General features: G+C 37.8%; 1 protein-coding gene across 3 annotated transcripts in view; it reads right to left on the reverse strand.

Moving 5' to 3' along the window:
• mms22l (MMS22-like, DNA repair protein) overlaps positions 1–20,148 on the reverse strand; it is a 65,815-nt gene that overhangs the window by 27,765 nt on the left and 17,902 nt on the right. For all 3 annotated transcript variants that reach the window (XM_088625866.1, XM_088625867.1, XM_088625865.1), the window contains exons 11-13: positions 19,714–19,833; positions 17,469–17,689; positions 9,457–9,966 (exon numbers count right to left, since the gene is read on the reverse strand). In XM_088625866.1, the coding sequence (XP_088481992.1) occupies positions 9,457–9,966; positions 17,469–17,689; positions 19,714–19,833 (851 nt within the window). The remainder of the gene's footprint in view (positions 1–9,456; positions 9,967–17,468; positions 17,690–19,713; positions 19,834–20,148) is intronic.

The raw sequence follows: 20,148 nt of genomic DNA on the forward strand, positions 1-20,148 counted from the left end.
GAACACCTATTTGTTTAGTGCTTTTGAATATCTACTTGCATTTTTGTCAAATTAAACTGTGTTAATTAAAAAGTACTGAGAAACTGAGTTCTTTTCACAATGGGAAAACTGTGAAAATGGCAGTTCATGTTATATGTAAGGCAACACATCCCAAAATTATTTAGGCTAAGCCCAATAAAAATAACTGAACATTTTACAATGTATTAATATCCCTTTAAAGGGCAAAAAGAAAGAAGAACAAAAAACCTAAAACAAAATAAAATCTAAATAAAATGATTTTCTATTGAAATGCATTTAAATAAATATTGACATTTCTTCTGTAATAAAACCAATGCCTGGAACTATTTTGTTTGATTTTTAGAAATTTGTGTCCAACGATGCAAATTACTATACATACGATATTAGATCACAGCAACAGTAAACTTTTGATTTAGTCGCAAAGTACTAAAGCAGAATTAATTTTGAACCGTTTAACAGCAGTTTTTTGTTGCTTACAAAACAGGGATTGCATTTTTATTACGATTACATTTTTATAAACAGCCTATAGCTAGCAATTACCTATACAACTGACCATGAACAGTCAACAATTCTAAGAAATAGATTTTAGTTCTAATCAATTATTATTTTTTTTGGCTGGCACTTGTATCCAAAGAGGCTTACATCAGTACCCATTTATTCAGCTGGGAATTTTACTGAAACAATCTGAGAAAGTACCTTGCTCAAAGATATAACAGCACTGCTCCACCTGGGATTTGAACTCACTATCTTCCAGTTAAGACTCCACGGCTCTCGGTACCCATCCACACTGCTACCACGACATCACGCTGCATATTTCGCATTGCTTATGCCAATGCTGAAGCTAAGGTAGCAATACTGATAGATCAATGCAACTTACTTTATTGTACAGGTCTATGATAACCCCATAAGAGTGAATTGCAGCAAATTCGAAAGGTATGTTTTCAGACCTCTCACTTTTCTAGTCCGTATACAGTACCCACTGCAACTGCAAATTAAACCACAGTTATTACAGTAACAGTACACTGTAACAGCTTACAGTTATTACAGTAAAAGGAATAGTGGCATTCCAAATATGCAATTAAATCCTCATATAATTGAACCTACAGTACGTACCAAAATTGTAACTCTGAACTGTATTTCAGGTCTTGATTTTATGTAATTCAAGCATAACATTTTTTTTTTCTTGAGCTGTGACAAAACCATTTGCTTCTGTTCTGGTAATCTGTTTGGGAAAAGAGGTTTTGTTTGTGTGCTCAATGGTTTGTATAAGGTAGTAAAAGCAGCTCCTGGGCTTCTCTCCCTGGCTCCCATGTCACAACCGACTCCTGCTTCTGCACGGCCACTTCTCTGGCAAGCTGCTGTTTACATGCACTACAGTCACGCTCGCCTCGCTGTAAATCATACACTGCTTCTGGAAACTGCCATTTAAACAAACATTTCAGTTTTCCATTCAGAAAAAAAACCCCATAGAATTGCTTTTTTGAATCCTGAAGTACAGTATTTTCCCTCTGCGTCAAATTTTTTCTGCCATTTTAGGTTGACTTCACAAGCAACCGTAAATAAGTCACCTGATCTATAAAACCCCAATGCTTTTCTGTCACAAGGGGCCTCGAATAATCCGGAAAAATCTTTAGTGATTAGTGATGACCGAACTTCCGTCCCATTTCTTTTCAGAAGAAATTTTAAAGACTCACTACTCGGTTCCATCTTTTTCTTTAAATCTGAAATTTGAGAAGCAGTCTTACCCCACAGAACATAAAATCAAAACTGGAGGCAAGCTTAAGGCAAAAGCATTCATGCAAAGAAAAAACTACCCCACCCGTGAATCCCTCACTTTTATAAATTCCATTCAACCCTCAGTCCTTCTTATGTATTTGTTCAGCTCTAAGCAATCAATGGTTTCATTCACGCTGGAAACTAAATTGGCTATTACAGCTGTGCCATTGAGCTGTTACTCTGGTCTCAGTCTTACCCCAAGGCCTTAATTAACCCTGATTAGCGATTAACTGGAGCCGTTGGCAGGAAAAGGAGGGAAGCAAGTGTTGACAGGGTCTGAATGTGGCGATGTACAGATGCGGGGACAAAACTGCACGTGTGTGTCTGTCACAAAACGGAAGGCTGGGGTTCAAGGAACAGAACCACCACTTCTCCCTGTTAGCTGAACAGTGTTGAGACGGTCAGTTTGTGATCATCAAAATTAAAAAAATACACATAACATACTGTACATAAGACTGAACCTATTCAAGACTTTGCTATATTTTCTCACTCTGGAAAATCTGGAAACTGGAAATTCAATGGAAATTGCCATTATTAACAGTAATGCCAAAAAAACCCAGCTTTTTTGTTTGGAAAATTGACTTCCAAATGATTGGTATCAGAGGATATTTTAAAAGAAAGGGTTAAGAAGTACGACGAACCTAACAAACTCAGAACAGAAAAGTAAGTATATGTAAGGTACACACAGATTATTTATAAACTGTAGTGATAATTTAATGATAATAAAAACACTAAGTCAGCCTAGTTGTAAGCCTAACTTAATTAACACCAACATTTTTTGTGGACATTTAAGAGGCACTAGATCACCTATTAATGGATTTGCTTTTCCCATTTTTCTTAGTAAATTAATTCAAACAAACATGTATTATTCAAGAAAGCTTCCCACAGATAAGATATACAGAATGAAGTGTAATTATAATTTGAGAACAACTAGACTTTTCAGCATCCCAAAGTACATTTCCAAGGAGGTCGATCTGAAAATGTGTATGTTTCTGCAGGGGTTGGACTAAGGAGAGGTATCCCAGGGGCGCAGCAATATCAGCTTTACTACAGTATTACATAAAGGAGGATGGAGGAAACCAAAATCTTTGTCAGCAACACGTCACACCCAGAACTTGACAGAGAAAGAGTAAATTCTCACAAACGAAAAAAAACAAAAGCTTCTGGCAAACTAAAAAATACTATTGTGAAGTGAGTTTGTAATTTGAAAGTGGTGGGTATGTTGCCTAATTCTTACTTTTAAGATTTTTAAGAATGATTCATTCTTAAAATTGTATTAATAAATAGCCATAGCCATTTTAAGATGTAGGGAAAAACGTACCGAAAACTTCAGAAAGATTTCATACTTGAGATTTAATATTGAAATAAAACACACTGCTATATTGCAGCACTGTACATTGCGTTAATAAATCAAATACTAAGGCCTTCATTCCATAAAAGAACAGGGTAAGACTGATGCATTACCTGTCCAGGAATAATCTACTTAAAAACAAGAAAAACATCTAAAACCATCATCTCGCACATTCATTTAGTTTATTAATTAATGAAAACATTGCTGATTGATTATAATCATACAGAGGAGGTCAATCCGCTCTGCTCCCGCACTGCGAGAGGATAAAGAAACGTGATTTTCCCCAAACGCAAGACCGGCAGTGTTCTCTGCCCGAGCTGAGGCGCGGTGGAAGTGCTCGTCGAGAAGACTTTCCGCGCAAGCAGCAGGCGGCGGCAGCATCTGCTCTTGCCAAACTCGAGCTGCCAAGTGCTCAGCCGCAATCTTTATTCTTTAGTCATAATACAGCCAGATGACAATGTTCTCTAATCCAGCCCGAGCTGATAAGTACCATCACCCTGTCACTTCCTACATTTCAAATTCTAATACAGCCGGCATCAAAGGATTTTTACATTTAGATTCCTTTTGCTGGCGGCGTCGGTAGCCTCTCATTCACCTGCGCTGTGCTAATGCAGCTCTTGCACACCGGGGTTACTCCCCGCCTGAATAGCAGGTCGTCCCAGCTCACTGCACTCATCTGCGGCCTGTGCGGGAGGCAATTTAGATCCAATCAGCCCTTATTTAGCTCAAGAGTAATGAGCAGCACGGTGACACAGGCTTAAGCCTGACCCCAAGGACACAACTCATCAAGCAGTAAAAATGTGACAAAAATCATTCATTTCTACCCGCTAGCAAGAAATAATACTCATGCTCCCCTATATATTCTTTAGATATATATTACGTATACATTTTATACACACATACTCAATTATGAGACACCCTCTAAAACATATGTTGGGTAAGAATTTGCAATAGAAATCATTGGTTTTTAAAGTTAAAACGGAACTAGAATGTTTCGCAGGACCCTGCAAGATATAGTACAGAGGTGGTCTTACAAATGGACATTTTTTTTTACTTAGTTTAAAATGTTTCTTGGTTATCAAACATTTGTCTTAAAAAAATGCTGCTTTCAGCATATTAGTTGTATCCAGTTAGACTGTGTCAGACTAGATTTTGTTAAAGTGAGCAAATGTCTAACTGTAACAATCTTATGTAAATAAGTATATAAGTACATTCCAACACCTTCATCTACGTTTAGACTCCCATACGCAGTGCCTCCCTCATACCTCCACCAAGCAACATAAGGACTTACAGACTGGACAATGTGCCTTGCTTAAAAAAAGCTTATGTCATACTGCAATCATAACATTAAATGACGGTAATATTTATCACAAATAATTAATTGAAATCCAAAAAGACATGGGTCACATTTATTCACACTATGTATCTCATTAAACAAAATCCAATAAAAACAAATCTATAATAACATTATGCTCAATGGAAGCTCAATATAAACTTCTGAACCTATGCAGCTGTAGAGTGCATTATAGCTGGGCAGCTCCACTCTTTTTAGCAAGTCATATGATTTCACAAAGTAGACTAAATCATTCAGAAGATTCTGTCATTTATTTGATTTGCCGTTCCACCCAACATGCAACAGCCCCGCCGAACTGAAGAAACGAGTCTGATTTGAACGACAGCTCCGCCGAATCACTGATTCAGAGAAATAATCCAAACAAGGTGTTATTAATGAAGTTACGCAAAAAGTATGATAAATTGAATAATCAAGAGTCTTGGTACATTTCCTCCTTCACAATGGGAGAAAAAAAACACATTTAGGAAACAAGACAACATTTTGTTAAAATCCTGGAAAACGTTTTGTAGATATAGACTGATTAGCTGACAAAAACGTATTCTGCTTGTTTAGTACAAGTGTTGCTTGCAGGGTGTTTAGAAAAAGTGGCAAAAAAAATGAAAAGGAAAAATACTGCTAAGGTAAACCCATTTTATATGGCTGGGTAAAAGAGCCCACCAGCAACACGAGATCATTTTGTTTATTTAGAAATAACACAATGCAAAATTATTCATGAAAACTAATGTAAAATAACAGAGCAGTATCATGACATGACTTCTTAAATTTGTTCGTATCTAATAGTCAGCAATATGACATCAAGTTTTAGAATTTACAGCTGAAAAAGAAAGGCAAAGTGACTCAACATTACAAGAACCAGATGTCAACTTTGGGTCAAAAAGCTTGATCACAAGCAATTAAGAAAAAGGGGCTTTCACTTTACATGTACTTCATACAACTCTTTTTAAATTTCACATACTGGAAACAGAACACCTGAAAGCAGAGGTGTTAAATGCAGAAGCTATTGTTGTTTGTTTTTTTTAAAGTTAGGCACCCTTCAATAAATATAGGACCATTACATTTTACATAAGCTGACAAATTATTTCTGTAGACTTCAGAAATCATTCTGCTGCTGTCATCAATACTTTCATCATCAACAGTGGTGAATGAGCCAGTTCCAGAGGTGGCCATATATGCATTTATTTAGGTGCTTTGTTTGAATATTTGCTTGCAAAAAAACACTCAACTTTTTGTAACCTTTCTAATGTTCTTATTATTTTTTCTCATGAATGTTTACATAAATAAACTTATCACATAGGATTCTTATGAATTTATTACATCTAACACTTTGAGCTTTTCTATTCATTTAATAATTTTTATGTGTAAAAGTGTGCTGTAGTTGTATCACAGTTTACAATTGCTTGTTTTCTTGTACACTAAAGATTGCATTCCGTTAAGACTTGAGTGCTTAAGGTGGCAGTATAGCATTCAGCTACTGTGCCTGAACTCACATATTCACATAGTCATGTTCGTAGGACTTGCATCTGAACACTTAAAGAGCAATTGATCCAGCTGGCCTGGAAAGCAGCAACACAAAATGAACAAAAATAATGCCTGAGGGGAAATATTCCACAAAGAATAACAGGGAAGTGGAGATATGGGAGTGAAGAATACATGTGACATCATGTATGTTGTTTTGTTTAGTGTGAGCTGTTGAAAATGCAGTGATAAGTAATAAAATGAAACTCGCACCTTTTTAAAAAATTCTACTTCATTATTCAGCTAAGCTACCTTGAACTGAATTTTACCATTTGGATGTTTTCCAGTTAAAATAAATCCTATTTTCCTCTTCATTATTGCTAGGCTTTACATGCTTCATGTGCAGGATCACTGTTTATCTTGTAGATCCTGATCCTTTTATTTTTGCTTCCTGTTGGAAATGCTGTAAATGTAATGAGACAGCATGTATGTAACTTACAGTTAGTACTCTGATTTTCAGATTTACCTGATCTGACACAATTACCTCCCTTAATTGTTCCCACTGGAAAATATTAAAAAATAATTAATTTTTCATAGTTTATTTTTTTATATTTCAACATTTAAGACCTCTCTCTCTTTCCTGTTCAGTTGTCTAAATAGCTCCGTTTAACCCGATAAAAAAGTACAGAATGATGTAATGACAGTAATGATGTTTTATTTTTTTATCTAAATATGTTATCCACAACTATGTTTCAAAATAAAAGCAGACTGGAATGAAGTGACTCCAAAGGATTTCTCACATTTAAAGCATTCAATTCATAAAGACCTTTTCCAAGTTTGGAAAAACAATTGGTTGTACTCTGTGCAAACCAAATGCCCTAAACTCAATAATGTATTTGCACATACAGTATACGGTTTTATTAATGTTTTTTTTTCCAGATTCAGTCAAAAATGCTGATATGCCACAGGTGATTCTATGATCCCACAGTTCAGAATCCTTCTGCATTCTGAAAGTGTGAAATAACTGCGTAGTTATACTTTCTTCACTAAAACATTTTTTGCCTGCCCATTGAAATAATTAAAAACTCACATAAATACAGGAAACTCCAAACAGTGGAGAATGATGAAGTGTAGACAGGGTCCTGCAACCTAGTGACTTTTAAACCACTAATGTTTTTTAACAAGTCAAGGCTCAGTGCTTACAGGCAGAGAGGCACATCCCTCGCCAACAGCAATGCCTGCCTGCTTGCACCTGTGAGGCTCGGGCTACCCACAGCAGTGCTCAATCAACTTGCGCCACCACTTGGGGAATCCCAGTCACAGTCAGCTAGTGACATGACCCAGACGCAAACCCGTGATCTCGACCTGCACTCCAGGAAGTGACTTGACTGGTTGAGTCACTAGGGCGGCCCCAGAAAACACATTAGTTCTAAGGATCACCATCAGATCTGACTCACGCACTAAATCTGTAGGACAGATTCCTTCTACTCAAGTCCAATCACACTGCGAAGAACACAACATTCCACGACTGGGGAAACAAGCACAAACACCCCTATCTGCCACCTATCTCACAGCATCATTGTAAAAAATGGACATTTTGAAAGATGGACTTTATATTAGTTAAAATTACTTGGATTACTAGATTTTAGCATTTAATAAAAATACTTAAGGTGCCAGAAGAATTTAACACAAAATAAATCATTTGATTTGATGTTGATGCTACATGTCAGACAACAGTTAACAGTCTAATTGTTTCATTCTAATTTCTGTATGCAGGCCAAACATTGCTTACATACAAAATGTAAGAATTGTAATGAGTTAAAAAGCCTTTTGCATTAAACATTACTTATGAATGAAAACAAACTAAAGCATCGGAAATCTTATTAAAATATTCATACTGAAGTGAATTTATCCTACGGTTCACTGCTCTACATAACAGCACCTTTGAAAGGTACTCAATACTTCCCAACCACTACTCTCAGTTGCTCAGGCTGAATAAAAAAAAGTTATCAGCAATAGCCTATCTGACACGCGTATCTAGTGTCTTTAAATACAGAAACATTAGAATGTAACAAATACCCGTGTCCTGCAAGTGAACTTTCTTTAGCATCATAACAAAAGGGTTAAATCTGTCCGCAATAGCAGCTGACAGACACTGGATAGTGTTCTGCATTTGGGTTCAATCACCTGACCGGGACAAGGACTTTCCCACAACCACCATTGGGCCTCAGTCTCTCAGGGACAACCACTGCAGGCACAAATGAGTAATTCAATAAGATGCTCTGTTGTCACTTGTTTAGTGATATGAGGCCCCTTGGCTAGATGTTGTAATACCTTCAAATGAATGAAGTATGAAGTCAAAGACAGAAAGGTTTATTTTGAAAGTAATAAATACCTGTGTGACAATAACTGAATGTTTTTTTCCCCATTTTGTCCCATTAATAATCCTTATCGCTCTAAGGAGATGCAGGATGAGCTGTCTGTAATAGCAGTTACAGTGGCAGTATTTTAGCCTATATTTAGCCAATATTTCATTGGTCATGCGTCTTGGAGATTTTTAAAGGAATCATTACTTGGCTTTAGAAGAGAGGTAGAAAAGAGGCCACGAAGAGGTAGAATATGGTCACTGACTAAATGCAGTCGAATAAAAATAATAATTGCTTACACTTATATAGCACTTTTCTGGACACTCTACTCAAAGCGGTTAAATATAATATGTTACTACAGTATGTTGGAGTCAGTAAACCAAGCAGTGGGATATAAGGGGTGTAAGTTTTCATTAATTGGACATGAAAAGAATGTTAAGGACTTTCTTCTGAATTGTAAACATGCTGACCACTGCTGACTGTCAACATTTGCTTTAAGGGTAACTATTTTCTCAACAAATACACAGATAATAGAAATAGGGCTAATTTTTCTGTTTACTAATATCCTGATGATTATTATTATCTGTTCATTTGCAAGTACATCATCACTGTATTTATAGTAAGATTCAGTTTCCGCTGCCCGTTGTGTCACTGATGATCACGTCATAATCAGGTACAGACCACAAACTCATGGAACTTTACATCACATAATAATACTTTTGCCCAGCACATTTTTCAAGAACACATCCCCAGCATATACTATATATATTTAGAATAGTATGATTTTAACTATTTTCTAAATACAAATCTCAATTAAAACTGCACAAGGAAATTTCTGAAATATGAATGATAATGCAATGGTCTCCAGCAGCTGCAAAAAGATCACCAAAATTTATTACAAAACTGAAAAGCATCTTGGCAACAGAAATCTAATCATTTATTATAATGTAGGCCTTGGAAAGTAGTCTTCCATCAGTGGATGATTTAGGTGAAGTCTGTAAATTGCCTAACATTTCACCTCTTTTATTTGAAGTACGGTTGTTACTGATTTACCTCGTAGACTTCCACATGTATAAAAAAAATTCAAGAATGACCCAAGGGGAACCGTATTTTGTTAAAACAAAGTCAATGCTTACCTGAGCTGTGCCAATATCGTCTGTAGGAAACAAAGCGTGGTTTGCAGTTCAGACTCCCTGCAGGCTGGTAACAACATACCGAAGCCCTCGTTCAGCAGCTTCTCCTCGGACAGGTGCAGGTAAGAACTGGTCTCGAAAACCTCCTGGACCCCCTCTATGTACGCGGAGAGAAGGGTCCACAGGCTCAGCTTGCGTGTGTGGTCTGTGGTCTTCAGGTAGAACTCTTTAGCCACCTGCTTGAAGGCCAGGGAGAGCTGCTCTGCCAAGACACCCACATCTAAGCCTTTTTCCTCGTATAGCAGAATGAAGGCGAATTGCCCACGCCAGATCAGGGCTCTCTGAGCTACTGAGATGCTGGCGGGGCTCAGGAGGGCCAGCAGGTCGGACACTCGGCTCACAACATCCTCCATCTCTGCTGTGGCAGCAAGCACCAGGAAGAGGCTCAGAAAGTTCATGAGCCCAGCCTCACTCAGCTCTTGCATCTTCCGCTGGTGAAATTTGGAGTATATCCTTGAGGAGAAAAAGGGACAGGATTAAAAACCACTACATACTACCTTCTGCAAGAAAACAATTGAAGGTGTCTGTCTGCTTACAAGAATTTACATTCGCCGAGGCAGTAAAAAAAAGTTGTTGCTGGGTTCAATGTACTATTATATGGACACCATCTTCAAGGTGAGGGCTGGTGATTTCTTCAAATCACACACTCAATTCCTTTGGCATTTGTCACCGCTAATTCTATTCAATTACCGTAAAACTCCATTTACTGAATAACAAGAGAATTTCATTAGATGTGGGATTTGTTTAGCATGAAAATGAATGGAACCAAAGATGGTTATTTTTTAAATAAATCCTGATCTATGGCACATTTGCTTTCAAACAGCAAACAGATCTCTTTTGGAGAAAACATTACATTTTTTGTGTGTGTAAAGCTAAAACATCATCAAACTTGGAAAACGGGCATTTTTAAACAATTTCTTATATAATCTCCAGTTTCACTCAGTTAAAGAAGAGTATTGAAGAAATATCAAACTGTGACAGATGATTTTTTACAGTGAGTCGCTACTGGTGGGCAATGAGCTTTGTGCAATTTACTAAATTATCATACACAATAACACCTCCTGTATATTATTTTGCCTTCTGGCACTTTCTGCTGATTAACTAAATTACAGATACTGTACTGGATTTCCACTATGCAGTCCCAAAGTAAAGGTGCATATATCACAATATTTGATTACCACAATATGAACACATGACAGTCATATGAACTATTGGGAGCAAAGAGCTCCTTACTCTCTCGTACATGGTTTCCATGTTGAATACCAGACTTCTCAACCACAGGAAACCCTTGCTCATACACAGTTCACCCTGCATAAACTTGAAAACATGGCTTTTCCACTAGCTCATGACCAAGTGTTATCATCTGGCATTCCTTACTTACAGTATCACCCTCACACAACCATGCATCTGTCCAGCCAGCTGAGCATCCAGATGCATATTTTCCAATTCATGTGCACGTGATTTCAGTGCTCTCTTATGCATATTCTTTTGCCATTTTCTTTTCCTATCATTAAAAAATCATACCATAAAAATAATTTCATTTTATTACTTTTACATTAATTATTCTTGATGTTGAAGTATATATATATTTTAATTTTTAACAGCCTATGTGTTAGCCACTGACAGGAATAAGACTGACTGCCGGAATCTAAGCCCTTATTTCACGGACACTCAACAATTTACCAACTATGCTTTTCGGGGAGATCTGTACATAAAATGTCAGTGGCAGAGGTAGTATATGAATTAGGATTCACATTATAACAAGGCATACCTATAGAGATTCAATTAAAACATTTAAATATTTGAACCTTCTAATTAGCAGCATTTTATAAAGAATTTGAAAACCAAAGTCCTCCAACAAGACACTGATCATGATTATCTTGTAGTAACATCCTATACATTTAAGTCTTCAACCTCACTTATTATAGATCACTGCATTTGAAAAGCATTTAAGAACAGCTTCCTATTGTGATGAAAACATATTTGCATCTATTTTACCAGAGCTGTGATTTTCGAGAGTAATGTCACATACTGTACTGTAAGTGATACCAAAGTCCAAACCAAAGGGAAAAATACCCTTAGTTCAATTATCTAGGTTTAATTTGCTCTAATTACACAAAAAGAAACAGATTTCAACTTTAATCTGAACAGATCGGAGTAGTTGATTTTTATCAAGCAGCGCAAAACCAAGTTTATTTCATTCCATTTTTTGTAATATGTTGAACTGATGCAGCCTAACTGTCCTGTTCACGACAAATTAATACATTGTCAATTGTTAGTTTCTGTATTATACTAAATAAACAATGTTAATTAATTTGCATAGAAAACCATGGCCATGAAGTTGAAACCTAAAGAGGAATGATGTAGAACAGATGCTTCGTATTCCCATTAAACAGAGGAGATAACTAGGACAAAGGCCATACACAATTCTTCTAAGTATTAGTATTCTGGATCCCTCACCGTATGTAGTGCTGAGCTGTAGCAATGTAAGCCTCTACTAAGTATGCAAAAGCCTTGTAAGTAAATGCAGCCAACTAAAATCTACACGGGAGGTAAAGTTTTGGAAGAAACACTAGAGCAAGCTTCACTACACAGCTGTGCCAAAACCGCTTGTATCCCCTAAAGTGGAAAGACCATCCTTTGCTTAGGTGAATTAGCCGTCAAGCTTGTTAGTTAATTAGCCTTTATGCCTGTTCAGTATATGTCCTTGCTCCAAATTGAAGAAAAACTACACAGATCTGGGGTAATTCATTATCTTGTATTATTCATTCCAGACTTTGGAAGCAGGCTCAACTGGCAGCATTTAGAGTCCTTTGGAATCCAAAGCTGCTGTTCAGAAAGCACATAGTGCACATTGAGCCAGACTGTGTAATGGATTTTTTTTGTAACATGGATCACATGCAGCTCTCCAGTGACTGAGCTCAGGCCCATTCAGATGTCCTGCTTAGTCCTCCCAAAGTGATGGCGTTTAGACCAATGTGACATTCCCATTAAGCATATTTCAATACTCAAGTCAGGTATAGTCACCGAAAGAGATCAAAGATTAAAATTAAAATGCAAGAAGTGTAATGAGTAGAACAAGGAAGGTCACATTTTGAGAAGGTGACAGAACCTTTTGAATCATACAGTGATTCACAATCTTACTATTTGAGAAATAATCACATTTTTAATTAAAATGTGCTGTGATGTTTATCTATTATTTAATTGGTTACAAATAAGAGGAGGTCATGCAGCCCATCTGGGCTTTGTTTTTTTTTATTTTAAAACAGTCAAGATGTCAGCTCCAATAGCACGACTGGGTAACTAGTTTCAAACTTTTCTGTACAAACACTGCCTCCTGTTGTTAGTTTTAAAAGTACTTCCATGTAGTTTCCTCAAGTGGTTCATGTTTCACTGGTAATTCTGAAGAAGTCCATCCATCCACTTTCTAACTGCTTACTCCTGATGAGGATCACTGCGGTATCAGGCTGAGAAGGGCAGACCAGACTTCCCTTTCCCCAGCAACTGTCTCCAGCTCTTCCTGGGGTATTCCCAGGCCAGCCGAGAGATATAATCCCTCCAGTGTGTCCTGGATCTGCCCCTGGGTCTCTTCCCAGTGAGCCCAGTAAACCTCCAGTGGGGTGTTCCCATTCTTACCAGATACCCTAAGGACCTCAACTGGCTCCCCTTGATCCAGTGGAGCAGCTCCAAGATCCTGCCGGATTGCCGAGCTCCTTGCTCTGTCAAGGAGAGTAAGTCCAGCAGCCCTACAAAGAAACCTCATTTCCGCCGCTTGTACCGGCAATATCATTCTTTTTGTCACTACACAAAGACCTCCCCCAAGACCATAGGTCAGGTTGGAAACACAGGTCAACCAGAAAATCCAGAGCTTAGTCTTAAAACTCAGCTCCTGCTTCATTACCAATCTCAAAATCCCCTCTACCTTCACTAGTGAACAAGACTTCTATCTGAAGAAATCCAATAGGTGGATTCTGACAATGCTCTAGAACAGTGGTTCTCAAACTTTTTGGACCAAGTACCACCCCTAATCCAACCAAAGCATCCAAGTACCACCTACAAGTCATCATCTCACAGGAACCCCAGAAATTCTCAATGACCAACATGAGCGTGCGCGAACACACACTCACACACATATAATAAATATTATAATAATAAACTTTATTTAATATAGCACCTTTAAAGGTGGCTTCTCAAAGTGTTTTACAGATAAAAAACATTAACAACAACTAATAAAAAAGCACCATTTCAGTGAGAGGGGTGAGCCTGTTTAGTTGAGCAAAGCAGATGTGAATTAATTTTTTGAGCCTTGATATAATTCACAACAGAGTCTAACAGATATTAAATCGTCAGGCATTTTCTTGACGGCAAAGGTCTCGCGGTGGATGTTGTAATGCGTACATTAATTTCTGGAGCAACCTCTCTAATTCGTGCAACTATACCGCTGTGTCGGCTTGTCATTGCTCTAGCACCGTCTGTACAAACTCCCACACATCTTATCCAGTCGATGCCATTCTCTTCGATAAATTCATTCATTCTCCTGTAGTTCCTGTTGGTAGCGGTTTAAAGAACAGAAAGTCCTCATGGGACATGCCCTCAAACTCGTATCTAACGTAAACGAGCAAATTGGCCATATCGACTACAGACTCATCTAATTGCAGTGAAAAACATCTGCTCATCTTAACGCGCTCTATCAGTGTACTTTTGATATAATCCTTCATTTCAATAATTCTATGAATGACTGTGTCTTTCAGGGGGAGGGGGGCAGCAGGTCGAGCTGTTTAGCAGCTTTTTCTCTACACATAATACATGTCAGCTCTTTTGCCAACAGTAAAAAAGGTTCTTCAAAAATAGTGTAGTTTACCTGCTTTAGCAATCCGCAAGCTTGCATTTTTCCGCGTTCCCGTTTTTATTTCCGTATTTATTTAAAGTTTTTATTTCATGCGCATGGGAGCGAAACACAGAGACGCCCGGTGTATTTTTCTCAAATTAGAACAGTTCTTAAATATTTTTCACGCTTTCAAGCAGTTATCACGCTTTCGTGTGCTCACAAGATTACCTGCGTTCGTAGCACGTATTTCTATGCATTCCTGTGTTTACAACCTTGGCATTGTTCCAAAATCACGCACATTCTCCTTTCTCCCTATTTGCTGGAGATACAGTACAGTAGCTTTTTTAAAATACAATTGGTCACTTGCATCCGTAGCACGCATTCCTATAGAGTGGTATAGAATTACAGAGTATCTCTTGTGTCCACTGAAGTATTAGCGCGCACTGTATCGTAGTACGTAGGCTGCGTATTCGACACGTATTAAAATACAAAATATGAAAACCCATCCCGATTTTTCAACGCAAATGACACAGTTCCAGGGTCATTTGGCGTACCACTTGGCGGCACTCCACGTACCACTGCCGGTACGTGTACCACAGTTCGAGAACCAATGCTCTAGAAGATTTCGTATGCTGTATGTGAATCTGGTTCCATTCAGTCTTCTCTATTCAAGAGCTAAAGCATTAAACTGTCAGAATAGGACACTGCCTTCAGCCTAGGAATACATACGGTGGCTCTTCTATTAAATATCTTCTTTATATTGTAGTGATTGTTTTGTATGGTAAATTTGGTTAGTAATATATTTGTTACGTTTTGTACTGACTTTCTAAATTCAACACTTCATCCTTTATATAAATTCCACTTTATCAATATATCCTAACATAGTCCGCCTTTATATAGGTTCTCCACCGTGTCCAAATTGCATCAATAAACTTCTAAATCTCAGAAGTTACTTTCTAAGTAGTCTCTGCAGGCTCAGTGTCCCCCATTATATACTTATATCTTGTTACCTTCACCCAACACACTGAACTGACATACATTAAATGCATAATATCATCTATATCTTAAGTATCTTCCAAGTGTTTGACAATCCTTCTATTTTAGCAAACTCATCACAAATTACATTACATTACATAACAATTAAGAACATGATATAATATCAGCATGAAAACTGGTCCTAATACAGATACCTGAGGTACTCTACTAATTACATCACACCAATCTGAGCATTCACCCCTTATCTGTTCCCTCAGTTCCCAGCTAATCACGTCAAATAACCAGCTAATCTAATCACATGTATTACCTTAAATACATGTCAAATGCAATAATCATTTAAGAGGATCTTTACCAAAAGCCTTCTGAAAACCTTAACACAATAAAACCTCTATATTCACAAGGGTCCTGTACTTTGAGGATTCCACAAAAGGTGAATTTCCAAATAAGGAACTTAATACCTTACTTAATTGGGTATGGCTTTTCCGCTTGTAAAACAAGCATTGCAATGAAAATGAGCTTAAAATTAGATCACTACTATGATATTGTAGCTCACCCTGTATTAGAGTTTATTACAGCACAATAATAACAGACAAGGAAATAAAATTAGCGTACTCATTCCCTTCCCACTCAACCAACTCACTCCTGTTCATGCAATTTGCATTAAACTAATAATAGGTCTACAAGGCAAATCTAATGCTCTTCTGATGGAAACTATAACTAAAGCATAACCCATTATGTGTCCCCCCATATTTGAACCAGCAACCTTTCAATTAAGAGTTCCAAGCCCTAACCACCAAAACAGATTGCTGCCAACGTACAGTAAATGTGTAAAACAATAATCCACTTTATTCAATATTTTATTAGACACGTTCTACAAATACACTGCCTTTGTAATATAGTCTCTATGAATGTCTCACATAATAAAGTAATAGCAGTAATATGCACACCAATACACTGTTAGTGGCTTTGCTTAAACCTTACATTCACATTTTGCCATGCTTTATGTTATGCTTCCATTAGACTTCTCTAATGAACACATTTTATAAAAGATCTACAAATATTTGCCATCTTGATTAAATATCCACTCATATCCACTTGTTCCTGTGTTGTCTGCATACCACATCACTCAAAGAACATAACAGCTCATCACCATAGTCATACAATCCCCCCCCAAAAAAAAAATCACCAGAAACTTAAGTTTCAGATGGCATATGTATTATAATGCTATTTCATTATAATAAAAAGTATGACAGAACATCAAAAGGTTAATTCCACATTGAAAAGTAATGTATCATTCGTCAGGAGCTCATAATGTTTTCTTTTATTTGTTTGCTTTTCAGTGTGGAATTAACCTCTACTTGTTCCTTTGCAGACCTCATGCCTAACCTAACACAACCTTTCTCTAGGTCCATATTTCACTGCAGTTTATTTTACCAGGCAAGTCAAGTGAGATCATATTAAAAGCACGAGATCCATTTATACTGCAGGACGTTTACTGGAACAATTTCACTGAAGCACCTGTTCACCCCCCACCCAGGACACATCAATGAGCAGAACAGGTTGCCAAATAACATCTGACTTTCCAAACTCTAATTTCTTACAGAGTCTGAGACTAAAATAAAATTATATTATGCGAGCCTTTGTAGTGCAGCCTCCTAAATGCCATCACTCACAATTCTTATGCATATGTGTCACTGTATTCTGCAATCAGTAGTGGTTGTCAGAAACCTGTACTTATTCATGACAAAAATCAAGAATATTTTATACATTAATACAGCAATGTTACTAGCCTTACTTATAAAGGGCTTCTCTGTTTTATGTGAGGAGTTCTATTGTTAAATAAGTGCCCAAATTAAAGAAAACAGAGATGGTTACTTTAGAACAAAAATGAGGTCTCTACACACTCTTTGCTTATTTATGACAGTGTGGTCAGCTAATTTCAAGCATTATAAAACTCATGATATAACTATTTCAAGAAAAAAGGAATCCTCTGCTTCAGAAATACTGCAATGAACATTATTTTGACTGTGATTTCCTGAGATTAATCAAATGGTATATAAACACTGAACAAGGTTTGTGCTTCATCCGGAAATGGCACTAATAAATTTAGGGAAAAAGTGTTGCCTAGTACCTCCCTTTGATCTGCTTCCAGGGATGAGTCCCCGTGGTGCCTTTCCTCATCTGGAGCGCCAGGATGCGAAGGAAGATGTGGAAGCTGGTGGAGGTCCTGTAGAGCTCGGGACTCTGTTCCTCACGGCAGCAGCTCTTTACGAGCTCCAGCATGGAGAAGGGGGTCTTGCTCACACTCGCTAGACCCTTCAGGCCCAGCCACGGGATGGTGAACACATTATTCTGGTGGAAGAAAGACCTCAAATTATCAACTTGAGGAGCAGGTAACAAATTCTATTCACATTGGACAAACGGACTATTAGTTGTAGCACTCTTATTTTTGTTACTCCTAGTCCAGATGAAACTTTTTTAATTGTGCTGAGAAACCACATACTTCATTCCAGTTATTTTTATAATTTCTGATTCAGACAACTACAAATTCTGCAAGATGACTGATCTACATTAAAAGTGAAGTTCAATTTCTGTTCGGAAGAAAAAAAACAAAAGGTGAAAAGGAATGTAAAATACATTGTAAAAATGTTTATACAACTGCTGTAAATAAACTTCATGGCGAACTGCTTTTTCTGCACTTTATGTTTGAGAGACACTCAGAGATCACGATAATCCTAAGCTCTGATGCAGGCAACTGTGAACTATAACCTCCATAGAATACAAATATCCACCTACACACTTTCAGAGATTTGTTTTGAGAAGAGGAATAAAATCTTAATGAATACAGACAGTAAATATACTGAGCATCAAATGAAACGTACTGCAATAAGATCTGTTAGGTAATTCATTATGCTAACTGATCAATAAATGCACTGTGCACGGCCCAGAGTAGTACAGCATGTACAGTATGTAAACTACCTGAAGCAATACAAGCTGATCACCTTAAATGTAACATTAGAGGGATGGCACATGCTTTTTTCAGAACCGGAGGCCTGTCCAGTACTCACTACGTCATAGGCCATCAGCTGCCAGCTAAAAGTTATTGTGGCAGAACTAAACTGGCTTGGAAAAAAAGTGAGCCAGTGGGAAAAATGGCCAGCACAAGCAGAGACAGGGACAAATTTGCACAGGCCAGTTCGGCAGCTACAGTATTTCATCACAGCAACGCAGCTCCCTGCTGCCACCACTACACACAAGAACCCCCCCACCCTGGGCCCTGCCCACCCCTTGAGACGGCCATGCTCCCTGCTCATCCCAGAAATGCTCAATGAGGCTCAAATCTGACAATTAGGTGAGCCGTGGAATGACCATTATCTCATCTCACAAGAAAGCCGCCGTTATACAAGCCACATGAGGGTGAGTGCTTGAATAATACCCACAGGTAACACAGCAGGTGATATCCCAGGACTTCAACAACATTGTGCCATGCAGTCAGGTTGACACCAACGACTCAGTGTAGTTCTTTAGGGATTAAACACTCCTGCCTGGACCACCACACTCAGGCATCCACATCAACTGGTGTGTTGTATACAATTAGCATATCAGTCTGCATGCCTGTGGAACATTCATCGGGGTGGTCTACAGAAAATCTTGATTCATCTTTAAGGAGGATTTTGCTCCACTGTTGGCTAGTCCACCTGAGGTGTTGTTAACCTCCCCAAACCATTCTGATGCATCGATATCTGAGTCCCTGGGCAGTCATCTGAACTGCAAAAGATGACTGGCTGATGTGAAGGTTGATGAGACCAACCATTTCTGCTCCAGCAGCTATTAAATGACTGCACATATTAAATGTTGATCTTTATGAAGTGTTGCAAGTGGTGGTGTCCCAGATTGTAGTCTTTCATCGACAGTCTGTGTTTGACTGTCACGTATGACCAGTTTAAAACTGCTGAAGTGAACATACCACATAGTGAGTGAATATGTGCTGACTTAGTCCAGTCTCCAACATACTGATGGTGTTGTTTTCTTGAAAGGAATTGTATATTATTTATTTCTGCTATTTTCTTTTTTTGGTTTTAACAAGCTTGACATTCAAATGTTTTTAGTACTTCATCTTCTGTGCCCAGAAAACATAAATCTTACCTATGAGGTTACTTAGTGATTACGCAATGAATGAAAAACATTTAATCAGCAACCAAAATTCACATACTTCCTTTATTTAATAAAATGCATCAAGTGAAAAGTTTCTTTTGATGTTCAGTATACAAACAGATTTTCCCACTTGTGTCATCATGGTCTCCAAATGAGGAATACCTGCGTTGTGCATTTCCCTCCATTTTATTTTCATACTGTGTATTAGTGACATGACTTACCAGACTCTTACTGTAATATTCCCAGAGAATTGTAATAGTTGTAACATTGGAATCCCATAATTGGCACAATCTCAAACAGCAATGCACATACATTCGTAGCTGTTCCTCTAAAATATTAACCTGTAACAAAAAGGATAAAAAAATAAAGAACTTCTAAATATAAGAAAAGCCATGCTTTGCTTTGTTACATTTCGTAGGCTAAATGTTAGTTCACTTTCCTAGGCTAAATGTTAATTCGTCTTTGACAGTGGTGTTGGCGCCGTGTAGCCTCTGTTGACCTCGTCAGAATTTAGAAGATGACCCAATCTCGGCTGAACAGTACTGGACTGAGAGACAGAACTCTAAGAAAAAACGGTTTGCTGCTGTAAGTTTTGTTGGTGGAACAGTAAGTGACATTCTTCTCTCTTGGCCAGAATTAAACCGGTACTCTAGTGT

This window comes from Lepisosteus platostomus, chromosome 3 (genome assembly GCF_059453375.1).
Source record: "Lepisosteus platostomus isolate fLepPlt1 chromosome 3, fLepPlt1.hap1, whole genome shotgun sequence".
Taxonomy (NCBI): Eukaryota; Metazoa; Chordata; class Actinopteri; order Semionotiformes; family Lepisosteidae; genus Lepisosteus; species Lepisosteus platostomus.